The sequence below is a fragment of the Carassius gibelio genome, chromosome A17, assembly GCF_023724105.1.
Source record: "Carassius gibelio isolate Cgi1373 ecotype wild population from Czech Republic chromosome A17, carGib1.2-hapl.c, whole genome shotgun sequence".
In the NCBI taxonomy this organism is placed as follows: Eukaryota; Metazoa; Chordata; class Actinopteri; order Cypriniformes; family Cyprinidae; genus Carassius; species Carassius gibelio.
In genome coordinates this window covers 19,148,595-19,174,782 of record NC_068387.1, presented here as the reverse complement: position 1 = coordinate 19,174,782, position 26,188 = coordinate 19,148,595, and the positions used below count along the sequence as shown (strand labels likewise).

The following is a 26,188-nucleotide window of genomic DNA, read 5'->3' as shown; positions in this document are numbered from 1 at the left end:
ATTGACCCCACTGATTGGACGGAGCCGCTGGTTTATCCCGCCTTCTGCGTTTACTGATTGGACCACTGACGTCAAACAGGGTCACAGGGCGGAGCGGCTCAGTGTTTGCACGCTGTTTACGTACTAGGATAGAAATGATTGAGTTTGAACAAACTGTCTCTGGTTTGAAACAGGTAATTTGGTAACGTTTTTAATATGATGGACAGATACATTGATATTTTATTTTGAATGTTTGTATTGTCGTGTAGTCTGATTTGGCATATTTTGACAACTTTTAGAAGTACACTAGATGACATCAGAGTTAAAAGCACTGTAGGTAATTTCCAGTTATAAGATCCTAAAATTTGGTGCCTGGCAGACATACATAGGGTGATTTATTTATTTATTTATTATCATTAGGCTATTATTATTATTATTATTATTATTATTATATTATTTGGTTACTGAAATAAAATAGACGATATTTTATTGTTGCAACAATGTAGGTTAATTATATAATAGATGTACAATGTAACTAAATCCAATATTGTTTTGCCATATAAATGAATGAAAAAATAAAGATGATGCATCAGAAAGTTTATGTATGCATTGCTAAACAATGATCTACAGCTGCAGATTTTCTGCCACATCTGTTTTAGTTTTTTTTTAATTTGCCCCCAAGTCAATTTTGCAGTGAGTGTTATACTGTTAAAATGCGATTAAAGGGGAGTAGCACAAGTGGTTAATGGTGACTTTAACCTTTCTGTTGTACAGTAGATGTCCGAAACTGCACCCAACTGTTCAATTTTTTTAGGAAGTATAGAATAAATAGAAAACATGCATAAATTCCAGGTTTGAGACCTTTATAATACACATTTTGAGTAAGATGTAAAATAATATATGTAAAATAATAATAATGTAATAATTTAATTTTCTATTTTAATAAAATAGAAGTAAAATTATGTAATAGTTTTTATTATACAAAATTATATTAAATATTATAAATGTATATTTTAATTAAGAAAAATATATAATTATTTTTTTTATGCATTATTATTATTATTATTATTGAGTGAAACCATTAAAAAATTATGAAACTTTACAAAACAAAAATGCTTAATCCCTCAAAGAAAGCACTCCCTTCTCCTCTTTTGTGTAGGCTCCAGGATTGGTTCAAGGTTGGATGCGCGTGCCCTTGTTTCTGGCGCGTGCTCCGTCCTTCAGCAGAATCCTTGCGCGAGATAACGCGTCAAGCATCAGGCAAAGGATCACTAATATTTCCAATGAAAGATACGTCTGACAGCTGACGAACTGCACGAGCTTGATCCACTCTGGCATCGCGGATCCATATATCAGGGGGAGACGGGGCGTGTTTGAGGTGAGAGTGAACAGAAGTCATGCTTTATGATTGTGTTGTGCATTTTGTTGGTGATGCCAGGTCTCTGAGGACTCGTGCAAGGGCTGCAGTTTCGCCCGAGGAGCTGTCTGTGGTTCTGAAAGGATAGGGTGTCCGTGCAAGGATGAGCATTTTTGGTTACACGAAAATTTGCTTCCTGCTCCCGTTTCTCGCGGGTTGAAGAAAGATAAGACAGCGAATCTCGCTTGACACATCATAAACGTTCGCATGTATGACAAGGGTGCAGCGCGAGGTAGAACAGTGTTTGCGTTTAATTGGTTGTCCCACCGATATTACAAAACTGAGAAGTGTGTCTGATATGTGATCTGTTGTCAGATTTTCAGCGTTTACTTAATAATCTGTTGCTTTTAACCTTGAGAGGAAAATCCTCAACCACCAGCGGATAATTGATTTAGATTAGCCAAATATGAATGTAATCCAAATGTTAGCCATGCATTTTTGTTTTCACTCCAACACCGTTGGTAAAACAGTTGAAATTATTATTATCCCAAAGACATTGCCATCTGATCATTTCTGCAGTGTTGTAGCATCATAAATACTTTGATTTCAATCCAGTGACATATCACAAGTTTCAGTGTTTTAAGCATTATTATTCTTATTATCGTATTAATTTATTTGTGTATGTATGTGCCTTGCTTCTCCCTATCAGGTGTATATATCCACTGGAGTAGCTGTTTTGCAGAATTTTGGTTAGTTCTTGAGTGTACTATGGCGAAGAACAACAGCCTCCATCCAAACAGCAATGGAGAGACGGACGACTCACCAAACATGCTGGTTTATAGAAAGGTAGGACTTTTGAATAAATTATTTGAATGGTTCCTTTGTGAATGGTTTTGCCTTTTTTTGTGTACTTGTTTCTGTATGGACACACATCTTGCGATCTTATCAACAAAAAGCTATTCATTTATTTAAAAAAAGAAGAAATAGTTTGTTTACCAAACATTACCTTTTGTGGCTATATGGGGTAAGTTGTCACAATGGGAATCTGCTATTAAAGCTGCAATATGTGATTTTTGTAATTGACCACAAGAGGGCGCATTTCCAACAATAACAAAGACCAAGCTTGATGACGCTATGAAGCAGCTGACGATGGGAGATGTCGTTTTTAATGCGTTTTCACCATAGCAATGTATCTAAATTGGATAAACGAATCATGATCACGGATGAGGTAATATATTCGTTTTTGTATTACCTGTATATCTGATCGTATTATTTTATGTAATACCCTTCTCTCCCCGGTCCTCTCCGAAGCTCCTCGCACTTGCTTCGAGTGGGGCTCGAACCCGGGTCTTCGGCATGGGAGGCGGACGCACTAACAAGGAGGCTAAATGGCTACAGCCACTGGTGTCTGTCGCTAGTGCGTCTCTTGAGATTGGGGAGTGAGGTTTACCTGCACAGCACTACTCGCTGGCCTCCGTTACATATATTATCCCGTTACAACTTACAGCTATTTGTTAAATGATTTGTTGGGTTAATGTTGTGCAGTGTCACGTGTTTATGGTTAATGCCGTGTTGTTTAACGTGCTCAAACCAATCGTTCTAAAAGTAAATTTGAACGAACATTTGCAAGTAATGACTAAATATATTTTTAACAACACATATCCGATTGTATTTAATTGTACTGCCATAATCTCGGTCACCACACGTGATAAAAATCCTTACCTTAGTACAAAGAGCAATTTAACTTTGTTTATAAGTGCTATTATTGAAACTGAAACAGTCCATTTGCCACGTTATTTTCTCACAGGTAACGTTATTGATAAAAAATGCTACAGTGACAGAATGTACAGGCATGTGGTGTAATTCATATCTATCAAAATCATCTTTACTGTAACTATTGCGTTACTTGTACAATAACAAAATAAATAATTGATTTGCTTACCTGTCTATCAATACACTCGCGAGAGCAGAGTCTCTGTCAAGTCAAAGATTTTCGCGCAGCTCTATCCATCTCGTAAACGCCTGGCCGATATTTATCCTGGTTTTATTCCTCTGTTTGTCACACAGCCTGCATGTATCCGAATATGGACGCTTACGTTTTACTGGCACTTCAATACTCGCCAAAGAGTAATCGTGATCCATTACAACGACAACCAAACCATACGCGCGGCTATTACATAACCACCACTTCCACATTTGACCATGTGATATTCTGGTGTGGTGGAACATCACATGGTCTACACCAGAAACAAAGTATAGAGCGGACATTGCGTCACTGAGAAGCGACATTTCTTTTCCGGGAAGGCCAGTTATTTAAAATCTGAATTTCTCCGAAATAAAAAAATCTTTGGAGACTTTTGAGATATTGTAAGTACACAACTGGAGGAAATATATCACACTGTGCAAGTTATTTTCAGAAATTTTATTACAAAATTCCTCCATGTTGGAGCTTTAAATAGCATGTTACATTTAAGCTTTTGCCTTTGTGACAATTTTCCCTTGTGACTGAGTCCCCCTGTAGGGCATTTTCTTGAGAAGCAACAGGAATGGAAAAATGCATGTTTTGTAAAAGGAGAGGTGGACATCAAAACTTATTTGACCTTTCATGCTCTCCATCTTTCTGATGATTGGTAATTTGCTCATCACTGCTTGAGTCAAATTCATTTGTATTGCTGATTGGAAACTAAAGTCTGTTATTGTGGCTGAGAGGCACTAATGTTACCACTCACCCTATGGAGACTCAAGAAAGGAACATTAATTTTTTACAAAGCCATTATCACATATTTAAAGACTTGTGTGGCAAATTAAAGTTTCAATTATGGTCAGTCCTTGTATCATTAATTAGTAGCCCGCTTAAATGAGCTCTGATGATGAATCAGGTATCTGAGTGCTTTTCTGTGATTAATTCATAATTTTAGTTTTTATGCCGACATGAGGACTGGGCAATCTATTAAATATTTATGATGTATTTGTGATGAATTTTGCCCAGCGATATCAAATTAATCAACACTGCGATGAAAAGTTTTTATACATTTGTATATTTATTTTCTTAAATGGTAAGTAGTATCTCTCATTTAAATGTTTTTATTAATCAATTCAAATGCTTAGTTTCAGTGAAACTGAAAATAAATATTTAGAGAAAGATGCACTTGCAGAAAGGTGCATTCTGCTGCCAGATGGTGCAATTAAGAAATCTACCAGCAGGGACTAACAACGGCATGTTAACCAGCCAAACCTTGATCCTACCCTCTGATACAGCAAAGACTTGCGACCCAAACACCTGTGCGATCACAACTAGTATTTATTCTGTCCTGTACCAGCTTGCCCTCCCGTCTCTCTTGAGCATGATACATTTCAATCTGCTCCCTCAGGTGTGGCTGAAATATGTTGTCGGAACATGACAATCAGATATAGTTTGGAAACAGTGAATCATTTATCTATACGAGGTTGCAGAATCTCCTTGAAAGACTCTATTTATTTTTCCTTCTTTCAATTCATTTCCTTCTCCCTTCAGTTGATTTTCACATTTCGTCCATACTGCTTCAGTCCTATTAGGTCTGCTGTGCTGTGAAGTTGCAGTGTGCAGTGTGCTGTGAAGGAATTACAGTCTGTTTCCCAAAAGCATTGTAAATTAAGTAGTTAATTTACTATATATATATATATATATATATATATATATATATATATATATATATATATATATATATATATATATATATATATATATATATATATATATATATATATATATATATATATATATATATATATAATATAATCAAAGACAGTCAGGAACAAGGCTACTTTTTAAGGAGCATGTAAACCACTTTCTAACATTATTTGCTCATTATTTATTTATGAGCAATGCTTCACTGTTGCCATGGGCTCCATAAAAAAAAAAAAAAAAAAAAGATAAATATAACAACATAAATAGAACACTAACCTAGTTAGATAAAAAAAAAATTCAAACAGTTGAGATATGCGTGTTGTGTTATGATAGGAGAATAGTGTATACATTTGATCCAATTCAGTATTAGCAGATGAAATTTCTAGGCTTGGTTGCTCACCCATAAGTTTGTATTCCTTTGGAAAAATAGAGAAATTCTTTATAATGAGGAATTTGGTGGAAAAATTGGCTTGGAAATGTTAAATCATAGAGAGTGTACACCAGTAATAATGAAAAAGTTGGAGCTGCTTTTGCATGCATGCCAATAAACTTTTAGAGCTGTAGGAGTCTAATTCTCAGTAGTCTACTTGATTAATTCCTTAGTTGATGATACATTCTCATTAGTTTTCTACTCGCTGTTGGAAGTGAAGCATATTATCAAGCAAGATATTTTTTTCCAGATTAAAAATAAACTTTCAAACCACATTTTAAATGTGAATACCATTAAATCGGTTTGTAATATTGTGCTCAACATGACCCATCCACATTATAAAGTAGTAAAAGTCACAGGACCTAAACTTGAGCCTTTTGGGATTCCTGTGAAAATTATGCAATAATTTTCAAATTTAGTGAGACCTGATAATCTGCAATGCTAACTGGAGGGAAAACAAATTTTCCTATACCTAATTTAACGTTTTTACCATTGCACACCTTCATAAACGCTCTTCTCGCTCAACACCTAACACAATGGTGTAATTAGGGTCACCATATGAGCCATTTTCCCAGGACGCGTCCTTGCCAGAATTTTTATATTGCCTAAAATATCCAGATTTTGGCTGTTTGTGCTGTGCAGATCGATCATTGTATGACATTCATAAGAGTTATAGAGAGCAGAGCAGATGGCTCCTTATGCATTAAAATCACTCCCTTGGTACTTTGGTGTCATACAATGATTGGTGCGCAGTGATGCTCCAAGTTGAATGAATGAATGAACACCTAACATGTACGTGTATTTGCATTGCTTTGATCATTCTCTGTAGATCTCACCTTCTCACACGCCACGATTGGTTGATTATGTACCATACCTGCATGTTATTGGTCAAACTACTTTGGATGTTTTAGACAATATAGAAATCCTGGCATGGACGCGTCCTGGGAAAATGGCTCATATGCTTACCCTACAGTAGTATAATGAAATAACGATCTTGTAGATGATGGTAGTTTTACCTCACTTTGTGTTTTTTAGCATACACCTGTATATTCTTGAGCTGTCCTGCTTGGTTCTTATAGTGAGGGAGAGACAGACTCAAGAAGTGCTTCTGGTGTCTGCTACAGTGTCAATAGTTTCTGGAGAAAGAGATGAGTCATATATCCCTCAAATGCATCCTTCAGCTTCTTAGCAACACAGTTCTACATGCAAAGCTGCTGTCTTCACACTGCATTTTAATTAAAGCGTAACTGTGAAAATTAACATAAAACACTGACTTGTATGCTGCACGTTGACCAACCATTAGTGCAGAAGGTAAATAGTTGAAAATAAATTAGTTCCTCCAAATGTAAACATTTTGTGGTTGTTCTGACCACATATTTTAATTTCTGTATTATTGATATTAGTAGTAGAAGTATATCATTATGTATAGTATATTACCAATAAAAAGTTAATGACAGGTGAGGTTTTTTTTTAAGAAATTAAATTTATTCAGCAAGCATGCATTAAATTAGGTTACAATAAAGACATTTCTTACATTCTTAATGTCTTTTTTACATTTCTTACATTCTTAATGTCTGAGTCATTTAACTCATTTTGCAGGAATATGTGAGTAGGCTGTATAATGGCTGTCAAGGGCTTTCGCAGGGTTAAACTGAAATATTTCTTCATTTTCCATGGGCAAAACAATTGACAAGCACACCCATAGCTAAAGAAATATTGAGACACTCACCCAGGCAAATGTATAGGCTCATAAACATAAACACACACTCATGTACATATTGTGGTGCTCCTAAGGCACTTAAGTTATTGTTTATATCCCGAGGCAGCATACATTTCTCACATTAAAGAAAGTTCAGAAAAAGGCAGTTCTCTTCTGAAGGATCCTTTGACTTTCTAGCTGTCACGCCGTTTTGAAAATGCCCAGTCACATAAACTGCTGCTGGTGAATATAAAAATCTATTTCAGCTGATGGAGACACCAATCTGTTCCAACATGGCCATCTCCACTTCTGACTTCTTCTCATGCATAATTCATATTCAGAACCAGCATGCCTCTTTTTTATCATGCTTTACACCCAATGTTGAATGGCTACTACAGTATCTTGGCCAAACTCTGCACAGAACAGCTCTTTTTTTTTATGCGAGCCTCCATACAGTTTGAGAAAAAAGGATTGACTTAATCGAGTGTTGAAGGGATTGTCTTTCCTAATCCCTTCTTCTTGATTTGAGGAATGCACATCCTTCATCGGTGGTCCATGACCCTTAGTGGAGTTGCCATCGGTGACAGACTATTATGACTCATCGTGTGCTTAACGCTCTACGTAGGCCTGTCCTCCGGCTGTTACGTCAGTATGGTTTTGACAGTGGTAACATATGTGCTGTTAGTGGGGGTTGTAGTGGGGAATGAGATGGAAATGAGGAATTGTCTCTTGGATGAATTTTTAGACTGAAAACCATGTTGCGTGACTGACACATAAACGGATGTGCCATCTTCTCTTGTCATCACACTTAAGTTAACATCATGTTCTTTTGACTGTTGTAGGTCTTTGATGCTTTTTTTACTGTGTGTGTGTGTTTGTTTTACACACTCATGTGCACTTCCTGAGCATTTATGAAAAATACATGTTCATGACCATTCAAAAGTTTGGGTTTGGTGATATTTTTTATGTTTTTGAAAGGCGTCCTTCAGGCTGTATATTTATTTGACCAGAAATACAGTAAAAAGAGTAATATTGTGAAACATTATTACAACTTAAAAAAAAGCTGTTTTAAAACATAATGTATTCCTGTGATGGTAAAGCTGGATAGCAGTCATTACTTGAGGCTTCAGTGTCACATAATACTTCAAAAATCATTATTTTATGTTGATTTGATGATAATAAGATATTTTTATGTAGCACCAATGTTAAAAACAGTTGTACTGCCTAATTTTTGTGGAAGCTGTTACTCATTTCTTTTAGGACTTTTTGAACAGAAAGAAACATTAATTAAATGTGTCCTTGAAGAGTAAAAGTAAAAATAAAAAAATCTTACTGGCTCCAAATTTTTGAATGGTGGTAAATGTTATTCGAAATAATTTTCGAACGCATTATTATTATTATTATTATTATTATTATTGAAGTATACAAGCCACAAAAAGACCATTGTCAAAGTAGATATTCATATTTATATAGCTATGGTGTACTGAAGAATTTGTTCTTATACAGTGTCAATCAAGTTATACAGCAGACTAGTAAGCAAGACTTATTTTAAGGGAATGACTGTAGAGATGCAACTTTTCACAGAGTGTTGTGCCAATTGCAGTGAATCACTAACAACAGTTAACTCTGTCTGAAATGTTGCATCCTATGTTTTATTTTAATTAACTTGCCCTGCCACTACAACCATTACAGCACCACTTTCCAATAATTCGACCACTTTCAGTAAATTTTAAGACGGTAACTGTCAGTCTTCAAATTGTCTGCTGTGAGCGATGTTCCTGTTATTTTGCATAATCCATTATCTGTTACAACCAAGATTTTGTGCAATAAAAGATTATAGATTTAGCCTATATATTTGTAGCTTCCCCTGACCTCTTAAGAGTTACACCTTTCAAGTTCTGTTAGGGTCTAGCACAATTTTATATATTATTACACAGCTCTGGTATTATGATAAAAACTAAGCCTTAATTTAAACTATATCAGAGGTAACTAAGGTAAGTACTGTGAAGCATTTTTGAAGCCAAAAGTGGGCAGAAGCAGCCATCACCATCTTGGCAACGCGTCACCAAGTGTCACTCCTGGATAATCGAAAATGGGCAAAAAGGCGGGAGCTGGTTTCTGAAACCACGCCCACCTAGCTCAACGGCGGTGACAGCAGCGGCAATTCACCTGTCACTCAAGTGGCTGCGCACCTTAATTATGCAGAACTTAAAGGCTTAATATAATTTAAACGGATGAGTTATAAAAAAATCACCCCCTTACAGTTGTCAAGAATGGCACAATATAAACCAAAATAATTTTTTTGTACCAGGCTGTAAACATGTTTTTTTTTTGTTTTCAGCTGTAAAGTTGAGCACTTTAACATGGGGAATCTAAGGGATTGTTGCCATTATTGTTATGTGTTTATTATTATTTACTTCCATATTTTCTGTTATTTTGAAAGAATTTTGTTTCTGTAAATATTTTGTAAATAGTTAATGTGAATATATATTTATGTGATATTGTAAATATGTACATACTTACCTCAGTTATTACCTTATCATTGTTTGTAATGGCTTTAACCAAAGGGTGGAGCTTGGACTATAAAAAAGAGCCCAAAACCAGTGTGTGTTGTCAGTTTACCTGGCGAGTGAGCGTGCAACTGTGGTGCCGTGAGCAGTTCTTACCAATAATGATGATTGTGTGTATATATATATCTCTGTTTGTTTGTTTTTTTGTACAATGTTTTCTTGGTTACTTTGTATATAGCTAGGGTTTCACCTCTCAAGCACTGTAAATAAACCATCTATTTACTCTATAACACCTCTGTGAGTATTGCCATCATTTTTGGGGGATTTATTCAGGCCTGCAAAAACCCGTTGTCTTACATTTGGTGTCAGAAGTGGGACAGCTACATGCAAGACTGTAATGAGAGGCAGGGTGCCTAGGGTGGGGCTTCTCTCCCAGACCAAAGCTGTGGCTGAGAAGGATGTTGCCTGGGACACTGTTTTTGATCACTGCTGCCTTTCCACGTGAGTCACTTCTGTTGCTTACAACTGCTTACAACTGTGAGCACAAGCTAGATTCAAGTGATTATTACGTTTTGAATAATGCATTGATTCGCTACAGGAGTCCTTTATTCAACCCCCCGAGCTGTGTGATACACTTTATTTTAATGGATGCGCTTTTTATTAAACTTCTCAAGGACTGATGTGGTGCAACACCCGCCGAGTGACATCAAACAGCTTGAAAGATCAAAGACAGTTTTTAAAATAACTCTGACTGGATTTGTCTGAAATAAAAAAAAGTCATATACACCTAGGATGACTTCAGAGTGAGTAATTTATGGCTTGGTTTTTAATTTTTTGGGAGAAGTTTTGAAATTTTAGTTAAAATTATGAATATGTATTCATACATGGTTACCATGTTTTAGTTCTATCATTAAATGGTGCTTTACTAGTACATTATCCTAATATAATGTTTGTTAATGTTAATAAGCTCTTTTATTCATAGACAGCATGGGTACTGTGACGATCAAGGTCAAGAAACGTAGTAAAGACCTCAATAAAATGGTCCATGTGACATCAGTAGATCAACCATAATAACAACTTTGTTCAACAGTTCTTCTCCTCCTTATCCAGTCTGCTGTGGTTTGCCCTCATTTTTGGAAGTATCAGGCTGTTTGCCTAAAGTGAGGTACCACAAGCATCAACAGGCTTTACACCATTCAAGCTCCTGTATGAAGGGTGGGTCCAAGGACCACTGAATCTCCTGCGAAAGAGCTTGGAAGCCCCTTCATCTGATGAGGCAATGAGGTCTGAGAAGGGCACTGTCTAGTATGTACTTGAGATGAGTGACCGCATGGAGTGCTACAGGGAGATAACCCAAGAGAACCTCCGAAAGACCCAAAAAGCACAAAAGAAATGTTATGACCAGCACGCCAGAACCCAAGAGTTGCAACCTGAACAAAAGGTACTGTTAATGCTCCCTACCTAAATGAACAAACTGCTGATGAAGTGGCAAGGACCCTACATGGTTGTTTGCAAGATAGACCTGGTGACATATGAGATTCATCATCACGACAAAGGCAAGGCAACACAAACTTATCTGATGAAGTGGAAAGAGCCATCCAACAAACCTGAAACATTGCTGCTGATTGTTTTAAGTGAAAGAGGATCAGGAGGACAAACAACAAGAATCAAAAGAGCAATTTAAAGACTCCAACAACCATGGAATAAAAAAAATTTGTGTCCCCTTCTCTCCCAATCCTTCAACAGTTCTCTTTAAATTCATCTTAATCCCACAATCAGAATACCAGTAACTCTCTCAACCTTGAATGTTTTACAAGCCAATAAAAACAAATGATTTTGCTTAACCATATTTGCATACCAAAGATTATAAATGCAGATGAATGCTCTTAAAAATAAACACAGTAACTCTCTCAACCTTGAATGTTCACAATCAAAATGCACATGGATTATTCCCACTAGCAATAATTAACAGGTTTAACTGAACCAAGTTTACCCAAGGTTACATATATCTTTTAGTTACTCTGTTGAATTATTGAACAGTCTGTGGTTTAAGTCTTTGCTGTTTTTTTTAATAGTTAGTTTTTGAATACATTCTTGTTAGCAATTCAGACAACCAGCCTGACTAGATGATTGTGAAAAAATGTAGTTTTGTACATCCCTGTTGAGTACCTGTTATTTTTTAAATAAATATATAAAAAAAAATATACAAAGAAATACATATTTCCACAAATTTCTATCTGGAAGTCTAGAAAGCAGGGTTTGAAAATTATTTTTTGTTTATTCAATTAACGTGACGCTGCTTCTCTGACTATCCATACTTGAAGAGGAGAGGGTAGGCATAAGTGAGGCTTTCATTTTCTTTGCTATGGGAGCCAAGCAGCAGACTTGAGGGGCATTACGGGATTGACAGCAAAGTGAAGCAAGTGGTGAGATCATCAATAATTTGGGAAATGTGCAATTTGAGAGGGGAAAATCATTGGTGGGCAGCCAGTTGCAGTGAGGTGAAGATGCCTGTCATGAAATTATCAGCTTAAGAGTTTCTTGTGTATTCAGTGCTTAAGCCGTCTTAATGAAAATTAAATTGACACTTTATGTATAGGCTACTTCCAGAATTTGGGAAGTTAGCATTTGTGCTAAAATAATCCAAAAATAAGTTTAAAATCTCAAGTTAAAAACATGTCTTAATGTCTTAGTATTTAGTTTAAAGGGTCATGCACTGCATTTGTTATTGTTTTATAATGTTCTCTGGGGATCACTTATAAAGTTATTTTACAAAAAAAAAAAAAAGAGGAAATAGGCTATTTTCTCTCCTTTTTTGAGCATCTCTGCAGAACAGTCTATTTTTATAGGCGGGGTGCATATATTAACTGTAGCAGAATAAATTTAGGATCAAAAAAAGAAAACATGTAAGATCAATTAATAACAGCCTAATGAGAATCATCAGAGAATTAAAAATTACCTGACAAAGGGGCCCAAATTTAGACACACATCTAACTAGCTGCAAACGGTTACTTGCATTGGCTTTGTTGCTGAACAAGCATTCGGATGTGGTAGACAATGGAGGCTCTTGATGAGTTCTGTAGGAGTCAGCTAAGTTATTTGAAGATAAAAACTACCGGAAAGTCAGACTCGGGGTGAGTGTCTCAAATTGGTTTGGACATTGATTGGTTTGGGGCTTTTAAGGGTCTACCAGTCATACCCATCTAGCATAATGACCAATGTAGAGGTGTGAATTTTAAGCAGGATACATTTTTTAGTTTCACTTTATTTGCTTGGTTTATGGTGGTCTGGGAGATTTGTTCAATATTAAGTCAATGTATGGTAAATAAGAACATGGTGCAAATTATGGTTTCATAATATACACCATTAATGCGGCAATCAGAAGACAAAAAACAAATCCCTGGCATGTGATCATTATAAAGAACAGGTTTAAAAGAAATCCATATGAATGATACAGCAGTGCTTGCCCTTATTCTTAACGAAAGTGTGTGTAGACCTGTTTTATTGATAATACTGATCTATGTGTTTGTTTGTATTGAATTGTTTTGTGTTGTGTGCATTGAATACTAATTAGTGTAGATGTCCATGAGTGCTCTAATAGTGCTGTCAGTGGGAAGCGGTCCGTGTCATATTGACAAGAGAGTCTGCCAGCCAGAAGACTTCAATATCCATACATGAGTCTTTGCTTCTTAACAGAGAGACAATCAGATGGGCACGTCAGTCAATTAAGTCTCGTCTGTTGTTGTAACCCTCAGGAGGCAAATAGACATTCGTTTTTTTGACCAGATTAATGGCAGCTTGAATCAAACTGCAAATCATTTAACACGGTATAGTTAGAGCAAAGTTTTTGATGTCTTGAGTAGACATGAGTCAGCATGTGTTTACGTCCATAATGTGATGTATTTCTATTTGAAATGGGATACAGATTAACTTTATCTACTGATATGACCAAAAATAGAAGGTTTGGTGATGTTTTTTCATGTCTTGAACATAAAACGAATCTACCTTTTAATGAAAGAGGGGTAAAACAAACACATTCTTGGAGCTGTATGGAAAACTTTTATATTTATTTTGTATATATTAATTACAAGTAATATATATTTATTTATTTGTTTACTTATTTACATATTTTATTTATTTATAATTACTCTATAAGTATTTTTTATTTTAATTATGTATTATTTTTATTCATTAATATTATATTTAAGTATTTTTTATGTTAATTGTCTCTAAACGTCTTCTGTAAAAGATTCAATAATATAAATATATGATATTCTGTACACACAGTCACACATTCATGTAAGTAATTCCTTGGAGGGGTCTTTCTACATCTGAGCTTAATTGGTCCCTAAGGTGTCATTTAGTGTGTATAAATCTTCCTCCAACAGGCAATTAGGACTAGTCAATCACATACATCTTGTGAAGTGTTTGAAAAGGTGACCTGTAGGTTAACCACAATAGGGAGCGACTTAAAGCAGACTGGTTCATTTTTAATGCACCAAAGCAATTTATTCATCCAAAGTAATCGTATAAATAAGATTTGTTCTTTGCATACACTCAAGAAGTCTCTCAGGGCTTTTGTAGTTTATGCTGCATATGATGTTCTCATTTCCTAATATTTAAAACAGAATTGTTATATAACATACTGTCCCCCCATTAGGCTGTTCAGCCCATTGTACCTTGCTTTCTTTCTTTTCACCTCCAAAGAGACATTCAAACCTATTTCTCACATATTAAAGCTCTTTAATGAAATGAATGTCTCACCTGCACAACCTACCTCCCTCCTTTTACTCTCTTAATTCGTGTTTTTCATTCTGCACTCTCCATCTGATCTCTCTGCCATCACTTCGGCAAGTGTGGCAACTGGTCCAAAATGACAAATTTTATGTAATATCAGCAAAACCCCAAAACAGCAATCAAAAATAAATCATTATTCATGGAACTTTATTTTAATGCTAGTATGCAGACTAATGCAGAAATGAAAGAGAGAGAGAGAGAGAAAGCATGTGTGACTACTGCATGTTCATTTTTCGGCAGCTACCATCTCAAAACAATAGCAAATCTGTAAGGGAACCTTCTTCAAAAACAGTGGCATTATTGAGAAATGTCATGTATCTTTTCATCTGCAAAACTGTTTTACTGTTAAAGACACCACTGACAAGTTTCTATGCGCGCTTGTTGCATGTGTGTCTGTATTTGTTGGAGAGAGCAAGAGAAAGAAAGAAAGATGCTTGTGAGAGAGAGCGGGTGAAAGAAAGCGTGCTCTTCATAGGTAATTTTGTGGGGAAAACATGGAAACAGTTTGTCCTTTTTATGTTATCATTTATTAACTACATTTATTTCCTTAGTCAGTGTCTATTTGGATTTTGGTTCTTTTGCTCTTGTCCGGATTATAAATCAAGTCCTTTAACATCTGAAACCTGCTGCAATTTATATTCCAAAGCCACTTACTGTATATAAAGCAATCAACGTCAAACACAAAGTGTGCACACATTTGGATTGTTGCACTTCCCAAACGCTGTTAGTTTCAGTTTCTCTTTAAATAAATTAGTTTAGGCTTGGCGTTTATACTAAATATTGTTTAAAGTGAATAAGACTATAATTTCTGGTTGTTTTATACTTATATTTTCCCTTCGTTTTTCTGTTCTGAATGCTACAAAATTTAAAGGAATTGTTGTGAAGTGAGGGGAATAAAAATACATATTTGTTATGTTTTGTTTACATTATATCTCAATGAAAAAAGAAAATGATAACAATATACATCAATCGACATATATATGCTCATAAAAAAATAAGTTAGAGATGGTACAAGAATAAAACCACCATGTATACTTCCATGTACAAGTACACATACAGAACATTAGTAACTGAGTGTCAATTATATCCATGCTGTTCTTGAACCATTTAAATTATATGCATGGTTTTGGCCTCTTCTGAAAGATGACACTCTGAGGTTTGTTCCTAAACAACAAAAAAAAAAAAAAAACTCAGAATCACTATAAGTCTTAATGGTATTGAGTAATATAACTTTGAACACACTGAAAAAGAGAGAAAAAAAACATTTTGCCTACATATTTTTGTAAACAGATGCCTGCAGATGACTACAGCTAGGAGCTATTAGCTGGAAAACACAATGGGATCACAGCAAGAAGCCTTGGTTGGTGGTCTGACAAATACACTGATTGTACCTGCTGTGTTGATTGTATGAAAAAAACACATTCAGCAGATGAATAGCTTACAATTAGTCTCTTTAGTTAAGATTCCCCCAGTCATTGCAGAATATTGCATGGTATAATGGTCAGTGCAGACATTTACTTGAACTTACTTTGCAGTCAGAGAAGAATAATAAGGAAGATGCCCACTGTCTTGGACTTGGCTCTGCACAGGGTTCACAGGTGTCTGAGGATTTACATCTGCCATTTCTTCAGCAATGGTAACACTTCTCTTGAATATTACAACACATAAATATTACAAGAAATGTGTGGCATCTTAAGATAAATCAGTTATTCCTGTGTGTCTCTAGATGCTGAGTGAAGAAGCAACAGAAGTGATAAACTGTAATTCTGTATTTCGTGTTGTAGTCAGTTGTGTGTTTTGGCAGAGGTGAGCACCTGTACAAATCTGCTTACATTTAGCAACTGTAAGAGCAAGACAGAGCTATTGCACAATCTCAGACATACCTGAAACTAGCTTATACTGTACATTTAGTGAACTGCAGTTATTTGAAAACAGTGATCTTCTATAGAATTATAATACTAATAGTACAAACAAATCCTCTTCACCCTAAAATCTTTGAACTAATATGAAAGTTTTGCTATTTGGAATTACATTAATAAAAAATAAGAATGTGCAAGCTAAAAATACAATCCTTTCTCCTTGTACACGCTGTACCATAATCACCCTCCTTTTATTTATCATCTGTTTGTTTGCGGATTGGAGTGTTGCTCTTCAAAGTTTAGAGCAGTGTAAACACTCTAGACTTACATAACTGTACTTAGATCAAAGATCCAAAACATCTCTTATTTACATTTATTAGCTTTAGGTGGTCAGTATACCGAAAGCCTTCAGGCAAAGACACCATGTTCAAATTCGGTCCTACAAATGGCAGTTAAACCTTGACGTTACTTTTGAACCTTTTTGAAGTGACTTACATACCATTCAGTGAATACATTTTATTAATTTATGCATTCCTTAAACACTTAAACATCTATTATTTTCTATTCTATGTATTCTATTCTGTTCTGTATTGACATTTATGATATTTATTAAGTCAATATAAACATTTTGTTAATTCATACATTCCTTGGACATTGAATCGTCTATTCTAGTCTAGTCTTGTCTTATCTAGTATAGTCGATACCAATCTTAAGTATCAAAAATCTGTTAAAAAATATCATTTTTGTCCAATTATATTTATATTTTTATGGGCTTTTATGAATGCTTTTATTGGAAAGTACAGAGAATATTATACTGTGGATCTATTGGGAGGATGAAACTACTGGAATGGGATCAGGCAAGATACAGGTTTAAACAAAACCTCATGGACATCCCTACCAGAGCTCATGGACTGTATACCAAGCTCTGACTGTTCAGTGGTTTTTATTGCATTTTAAGGCATTAAAGACAAAGTGAATACGATATAAAGCAAAAGGCATAACATTGACATTTCTAGTCTGTATCCATTATCTTTGTTCTTCATAATTTCCTTCCTCTTACTTTGATCCATCTCTCCACTCTTTTTTCTTATTCCTAGTCTTTTATCCCTTTCCTCTGGAACAGTCTGACTTTCAATCTTCTCACTATCAACTTTTCTTTTAAACTTGAAATTCTTAACCTCATGTTTCTTTTTCTCTCTCTCTGCTGTTTCTTTTATGTGTCATTGTGAGATCCGGCCTGTGATCACCTCTTCCTGTGTTGGCTGTACAACATGAAGAAAAGCTGAGTTGTCAGGCAGGAGCTGAAATGACACTCCGCTCTTGAGTGTGGAGAGCCATTAGCAGATTATTGCACTGCTGACTGGGGTTTGGATTAATTATTTTCAGTGCTGATTTCTCAGTACACCTTTTAACGTAAGGTTATGAAAGTTTCAAATTATTTTAAAGCAAAGATGAAGGTCAACATCAGCTCAGATGTTGTTTTGAAACATAACTAATGCAAAGTAGTTGAAGTACTGTTCTGCAAGTCCGGTTTCAGTGTGCCAGTGGATTTTTGTCTCTAGTCCAAACCATTTAGTCAGTGTTTTGCTAGTTTGCTTGAGTTTGTTAGCCCGTGCTAGTAGTAGTCATAACTACACCATTTGAAACCATTAAAAGCATAAAAGTCCATTCAGAATAAATAAATGAATTATAATTTATCACATTTTTTGATATTTATTTATTAATAAATTGACATTTAACTTACTTTTTTTTTTTACATTTATTAATATACTATAATAGTTATTAGTTTGTATCTATATGGCCATTGAATTGATGCTTAAATAATAAATGTATACCCTTTGGCATATGGTTTAACATTAATAAAATTGAAAGCATGACCATAAAAAATTGATGCGATTATATTTGGACCATTTAGATGATTAAAAAAAATACATTCCTAATGGCATTAGATAAATGGCGGAAAAGCTACTTTTCATGGAGTGTACTCAATTGTTCACAGCATTGTATGGGCTCATGCTTAAATTAAATAAACTAATAAAATACAGGTAGAAGCAATCCTTCAGTCTAGTCAGAACATGACATTTAATGCAAAGACGATGCATAGATCCAACAGTCCTTGGATAATGTATACTTCAACTGCACACATGATGTGTAGATCTTATGCGTTTCATTAATGGTGCAGTTTCTTTTTTCTTTCTCAAATGGCTCTTTTGTCTTCTATACTAACCACATTGCATTTGTTGCTTAGCTTTGTCTCTAGTTGTTTTTTAATTGGTCGTTTTTTTTGTCTTTATAGTCAAAGCTCTTTCAGGCCACTGGAATTTGTCTGCAGAAGGTGTAAACAGGCTCATGTTCTGCAGACATGTGTGACTTTTCCACTTTCACTGTGCCGTATTTTAAATCTTGTGTTTTATATTTCTTCGTCTGCTACCATAATAGAGAGGATACCATTTAGAACATGAATCCCAATCGTGTGAACCTGCATTGACGGAGACAGCTTGCAGGTGGAGAGGAAACTAGAGCAGAGTGTTTCATTATCGGTTTGGTTTATTTGAGGGGGTACCTCTCACAGCATTGCAAGGAGCACTGCCCCATACATCACACACCGAGCCTCCAGAGAGAGAGCTGGCAAGAACAAGAGAAATGGAAAAAGAAACTGACAGAGGAAGAAGGCGGTGAGGGGACGCTTATTCCTTCAATTGATTGCTCTCTAAAGTTTCTCCACACTTACAGACCTTCACTTTCTTCCAGTTTCCACGGCCTGAAATCCCCAGTAATGTAAATGTCCCCCAAGCCCTGTCTGTCTGCATTGATACTTCTTGTTCTGTGATGAGGATTCGTTAGTAACCTCGGGAAATCTCATCATCTTACCTTTCCCTTCTCTATCGATTTCAGGTCCTAGAGCATCTGGTAACTGCCAGCCTGTTCTGGACTTTTTGCATCAGTGTCTCTGACACCATTGTTGAGAAACAGCAGATGAGCTTTACTGTGGTTAACACAAGTCAAAGTTTATGTGCCCATTTTTTGCCATTGAAAATACTTAAGATTATGTTGAATGAATGAATGATGCATTTATATAGCACTTTATTGTGTATTGCTGTATACCCAAAGCACTTCGCAATCATGTTGTGGGGGTGGGGGGGTGGTGTAGGTCTCTCCTTAACCACCACCAGTGTGCAGCATCCACTTGGAGGATGTGAAGGCAGCCACAGGACAATGGTGCGAGTGCGCTCACCACACACTAGTTAGAGGAGTTGGAGAGGAGAGAGAGGGATAGGAATCAAGTGGATGGGGATTATTAGGAGAACATGATAGATAAGGCCGTCAGTGACGGCAATTTTGCCAGGACATTATAAGATAATGTTTTCATGAAAATCCTATTTTTGAAGGCAGTGTCTCAAATATGATGGTCCCCTTGTGAGGGATTCTTTTATTCAATAAAATTTTATTTTATTGTTAACTTTTCTACTGTCCCTGGTTCTATTTTATTTTGTTTGTAAATTCTTCCAAGTAGAGTAAACTTAATACTTGAAATGTATTTGCTGTGTGTCCAAAAACATGCTGATACATTTTGTAATAATACAGAAGCCTATAGCTATATCTCGGCATGTAATTCTTTTTTGGATACACAACAAATGAATCTCATGTAAAAGTTCTTTACAATTTATTGATGACTTGAAATCATGTTACGTGTTGATTAAAATAAGTGCAAGATTCTCTGTTCTCTCTCTCTCTCTCTCTCTCTCTCTCTCTCTCTCTCTCTCTCTCTCTGTCTCTGATTCTCTTTTGTATCCATTTTGTTTTGTATCTATTTTATTTCAAACTTTTCTGCTTATTCCTTTGTGACCCCCTTGGGTTTCCTATAGTTCGACAAGCCCTCCCACAAGTGACTGACTCATTACATTTGGCTCATGATAATTACTGCAGGAGTACCATGAAAATCACAGTTATATTTCATTTCTTTATGGCTTGTTAATTTGTATACTTTTATGCGGCTGCTACACACTGTGTGGCTTTGCTAAATGTGTCTAGTGCACAGAATTTGTCTCAAGGCCAGAGGATGGTCATAGTGTTAAATGACACAGTGTTGTGGCTTATTAAACACACCCAGAACAGCCTAATAGAGAGCAGGTCATTTGTATTCATTTCATCCGGTCTCCCTTCTTTTCAAGAAGCACTGGATAAAAGTAATAAGATGTTCTTTTGCTGTTACAGTGAGTGGACAAGGTCTTTGGTCTATAGCAATCATTTATTTAAGGGGTCATATAATGCTATTATTTTTTTCTTTCTCTTTGGAGTGTTACAAGCTTTTGGTGCATAAAAAAGATCTGTAAAGTTGCAAAGACTAAAGTCTCAATTCCAAAGAGACATTGTGAAAGCGAAGCTACTTTGTTTGGCCTTCCAAAAGAGGACTCAAATAGAAATCAGTGTTTAAGTTGTATTTACAACGCTGTTCTAGAACAGTTGAACCCAAATATTCAGATGTGTGAGGACTGTTTCCTGTGAGTTTTGAGCATTTATAGTAGAGCTTGTTGTTTGTCATTTCTCCGATCGCAAATGCAGACATGGTTTTATGTTTACGTGGCGTGATACGCAACAGATAAAAAGACAGTATAAGTCATTAAAATCCATAATTATGTCCCCACTGTATGCAACAAATGCCTCGTTTGTAATGGGTTTTATTGGTTTGTCGCACCGAGCCGGGACATATGGCATGACAGTTTGTTAAGGGGTGTAAAATTTCCGTCACACGCTTGAGGTATTTGGCCAATCACAACGCACTGGATAGCTGGCCAATCAGCGTACACCTTGCTTTTCAGAACGATGAGCTTTGTAAAAATCATTGCATTTCAGAAAGGCAGGGCATAGGCGAGCAACAATAATGTACAGTATGTGTAAAATATATATATATATTTTTTTAACCTTAAACCACATTAACTCATTGCATTACACCAAATACACAAAATAATGTTCTCTTTTCAGCAACGTCATATGATCCCTTTAATACTAACATGTTTAACATGGAAATGGCTCTATGTTCCAGTACATTATTAAACATAATTTTCCTCATAATAATTATTCTCAGTTGGTGTAAGCTTGAAGGTTATCACAGTGGCATCCGGCTGGTGAGGACAAAGTCTCTGAATGCCTTGTTGTTATTCAGGACACACGTGTGGATAAGGAGGGCCAAAGGTTTTGGGCTAAAAATAGTCTAAAGTCACTCCTGATTTTCATAAAAGACCCCAAAATGTGTCTGCTTCTATCACGTTTATTCTTCGCACCTCTATTCTTGTTATTTTCTTGTGTTAGCACATCTCTCTCTATCTGTTTCTACATGCCGTCTCTTTCCCCCCATCTTTCCATGTCCTGAATGTTGTTTTATTTAAGAAGACATGTCAACTGTGCAGTAGCTGTTGGTTACAAACAGCTGACATTATTCATCTGCTTTTTTCTCCTTATGTTTTCCATGTTTGTCATAGAGGGACATGTTTTAACCGAGAGTTCAAATTGTTCTAATTTTAAACTTAACTGATGCCAGTGGGAAATTATTTGGCTTCAAAACTGGCTAAACCTGAGATAGCACTCTGCTTACTACATAGTGTGTACAATTATAACACATCTTTACTCATGTTAAATTATAATTTTTTTAAGTGCTTAAAAAATTTGCCTTAAACATTTTTGACATACTGAGTTTGTGTGTGTTTGTATTTGTGTGTATGTGTAAAAATATTGGGTACAAACCGGCAGGTGGGTGGTCGGATTCATTTTCTGCCGAATCGTATTCTTTCAGAGCTGAGTCAGAACACCCACTTAAATCCTTCCCACGCATGCTCTCATAGAAACACACATATGCAATCACAGAAAAACGCAAATTCACAAGCACATGTACAAGCACACGCAGAATAGAGACCGAGGAAGGGATGAACAGGGCTGCCCTTTAAGTCTGTCTGCACTTGGCCTTAATTCCTTAGCACACGGCTCCACCTCCAGAGATGATTATTATTTCAGCCAAACATATTACATAAATCCTGTTACAAATTTTAAATGTAACTAATTATAAGATTGAGGCTGAGGGCAGTGTTTTACTGGAGCACTGAACACTTTCAGTATTGTGATATATAACCAGTACAGCCAAAATGAAGAGGTGTGTGTGAAAACTACAGATGAAGTGAGATAATTGGCTAATCGTTGAGAATTGTACCTTTGTTTGCTTGTAATTCTGTATTTTGTTCACCATTTATTGTATGTTTGTGTGTTCCTATGTTTGAGAGAGAGGCTTTAGTGGTACCACATAATCAGATCGTACTTTGATATACGTACAGTATCTCATGGTATTCACATGGTGCTACCTTAAATAAGTGCAATAGTATTGCAAATGATTTTTTAACATTATTCATAAATATGAGAACAAAAGGATGATGACGTTGTTAGGATAAACTACTAAGGGTGATGTTACAAGATAGTAAAACTAATAGTATATGTTAATTGTTATTGAATGATTACTTCAATATTCAATTTGACAGTGTGTATTTTACTTTGCTGATTTCTATTAAATGTATTGTTTCTAATGTTTCTGTACAGCACATTGGTCAACCTTTGGGTTGTTTTAAATGTGCTTTATAAAAACAAACAAAAAATGTCAAAAGTTAATAAGCGACACTTCACCTTCATAGCTTTAAGGCAAGGATGTTGTTGAGGAGAAAAACATGGGCGATATGTTCCAGTTGGACCATGAATTTTGTATGTAAACCATGGTATACATGTGGTACTTCAAAGCAATTCATTGTATTGCCTCGGGCCATTTAGAAAAACAACAACAACAACAACAACAAACATTACATAACATGTAGCCTTACAGTTCTTTGGTGGCACCATGATACAGTAGTACTGAGCAATACCATGCAATACCATGGTACTTCGATATATATCATGGTACTGAAACGTATTTACCATGGAATGTACTGCAAGGTTATAAATGTCCAAAATACCATACTAGAACATGGTAGTTTTTAGAATGTCCAAAGTTAATATCATGGTACTTTTTTGGAAGTGAAACAGTTTTAGAGTCAAAAGAAAAGGACATTGTTAGGAAAAACTCCCTGACAGAAGCTTGTGTGTGTGTGTGTGGGGGGGAGAGAGAGAGAGAGAGAGAGAGAGTTATACAGTGGCACCCTTTAAATGCCATCCTCAAGCTGTGTGTGTGGGTGAAGCATTAGCTTACTAAATATGATTTATATTTTGCATAATGGAGAATGCACTGAAGCTTTTGGGATGGTCTTTTACAAAATAGTTTTTCAAAAACACCCATTTGTGTGCAGAAAGTAGAGGTCTATAGCATGATCATGGATGTGTTTGCTTGTTTGTGTACATGGGTTTGTGCATGTGTATGTGAGAAAGGACGGATTGATACATTGGAAGGTTCAGGGTCATATAAGCAGTCTGAATTTAGCTTGCAGGCGAGTTTAACACTGAATTAATGCCCTCCTACCCATTTGATAGCGAGTGTGTGAGTGTTTGTTTGTTTTGTGCACATTTGTGTTCTCATGACAGAATGTGTGGCCTTTTTGTGTGTGAGCGTATGGCATGTGTTGGTGTGTAAGCAAGTGAATCAGTGTTTTGTGTATGTTTGTGAGCATGACTGGAGCAAGACTTCAAAGCCATTAAATCGGCTGGAAACTTTAGGTGTGTGTGTGTGTGTGTGTGTGTGTGTCATCACCCTTAGCAGATAGTGTGCTCTCTTATGCTAAGAACCACATCATGTTCTCAGTGAATAACTGAGCAGTGCTCTCTCTGATGTTGAATATTCAATTATGTGTAATGCTGTATTGAATATTCATGTGCTTTTTCTGTGAAAGGGCGCTCATACCTTTGGTCTCTGCTCTCATGCAGATGGAAGACGAAAGATGGAAGGCCAAATATAGAGTTTAAGGTTGTGTGTTTGTGTATGTTTTAGTTTTTTTTTTGTAAAGAGCAAACTTATTTTAAAAGGACATAAGACATTCTTTACGTTATACTACTGTGGCAAACAAAGAAATCGTTCAACTGATTTAGAAACATAGAAATACATATTTTGTTTATATCCAGTTGATTGAACATGTAAGCCTCTCAATGGAAGTTTGTCAGTCTGTTCGAGGCAGGTGTTAAGTGATTTTCACTAGGTTTTTTTTAGCTTCAGCTTCAGACGTTTTAAAGTAGGTTGACTTTGAAAGACCCCTGCATTCTATTGCACCATGTTCTGTTGCTACGACTCCTGACTCATTCTGTGCCACTGGGTTCGGTGAAGTGCACTGCTTGTAGTAGCGCCTGGGGCTTTGTGGGATTTGAAGTGGTACTTAAGCTTGAACTGCTTAGATGGGGATTGTGCACAAGATATAACACAAAAACACAATGTAAGATTAATTGATCAATCAAACAACTGACAGTATAATCAAGTATCAGGCAGTATCTGAATTTGTTTATAATCTTAAATGTAACCTACTATTAAGCTGTTGTATTAAAGTTGAGCTACAGAATTTTAGCCTCTATATCACTCTATAACATTCTGACTCCAAACTTTAAAAACATTCTGACTCCAAACTTTGAACGGTAGTTTACGTACACGACAGTCTTACTTTTTACCATCTTAAAGTGAGTGACAGCATCTGCAGTGTACTGTAGAAAAACATCTTGTTTATTGTTCCTGATTGCTTTCCTTTATCTAATTTATCTTACGCATACACTTGAAGACATCTAAATCTTTCTCTTTCTGTCTCTTCCTAGGCTGACATATGTATATGATGTCATCATCACCCTGGTTGCCTAGGAAACAGAAAGTGGGGGTGGCTGTAAAATGAGAGACAGGGAGTGAGGGATGAGGGGGAATGAGCAGAAGAGATCTAAAATTCATGTCATTCCTGCTATAACCTTGTCAGTGTCCGACCACTAAGACTTCCTCACTTCTCTGATGCAAAATAATCATCAAAAGACACTTGTGCTGTCACCAGCGCTCTGAACTCCAGCTGTCTGCTACTGAGAGAGAGAAGTGGTGTCACATGGGATATCAGAGCTCAGGGTCGCAGGGTTAAACATAGAGGAAGTCTGATTATGCGTGTGAGTGTTTTTCTTTGTGCCTGTCTCTGTTAATTAGCTGGTATGGACGATTTTGGATCAAGCCTTTTGTTTTTTTGTAAGTGCACACTTGTGCTTCATGAATAAGCTTTGATGTGATTCCCAGTTGATATATCTACTTTGATACTTTGTATCCGTATTTTCTTTTCTTTGTCCCAAGTTGCCACAGTTACATTATTAGTGTATTAGCACACATTAACAAAAAAGTATCATAGTATTACAGTTGTATACACAACCATTTGGGAGTGATGCTATTTTTAATATATATATATATATATTTTTTTTTAAGGTTCTTATTCTCACCAAGGCTGAATTTTCTTGATCTAAATACAGTAATATGTTACAATTTAAAATAACTATTTTCTGTTGCTTTCAACATTGATTATTGTCAATGTTGAAATCTGTTGTGTTGCTTAATACTACAATACCTGAAACGGATTCTAATATCAGTTTTAGGTTTATAAAAAAGTTGTTTAAACTGGGAACTAAATTAAATATTTTGTTTTCTCTTGTTTTGCACTGGAAGAATGACAGAAAATCTTCACTGAAAAGTTTGAAGCCAGAACAAGCTATTGCTGTGCAGTTGAGACCCAAAATAAATGTTGAAATGTCTTTATACAGGGCATGTGGAGGCAATTATTTTGGTATGCAAGGACTGCAAGGAATATAATATATTTTAAGATGTGTCAGTAGTGAGGACAGGACACAGTCTGCCACAAGTCAGTGACAAAGCTGAAGTAATTTAGTAAATGAATAATTGAGTTGGCCATAATTTCCCAGTG

At 35.9% G+C, this 26,188-nt stretch overlaps 1 protein-coding gene across 3 annotated transcripts in view; it reads left to right on the top strand.

Annotated features, from left to right (window-relative positions):
• The first annotated feature begins 1,167 nt into the window (after positions 1–1,167).
• Positions 1,168–26,188, top strand: part of LOC127933315 (regulator of G-protein signaling 7) — a 49,020-nt gene continuing 23,999 nt past the window's right edge. Inside the window, exons 1-2 of one of the 3 annotated variants that reach the window (XM_052530211.1) lie at positions 1,168–1,357; positions 2,046–2,182. In XM_052530211.1, coding sequence (XP_052386171.1) covers positions 2,105–2,182 — 78 coding nt within the window. In that variant the 5' untranslated portion in view covers positions 1,168–1,357; positions 2,046–2,104. Of the gene's footprint in view, positions 1,358–1,423; positions 1,629–2,045; positions 2,183–26,188 lie in introns of those variants that run through there. The other 2 variants (XM_052530209.1, XM_052530210.1) reach the window with 2 other exon arrangements.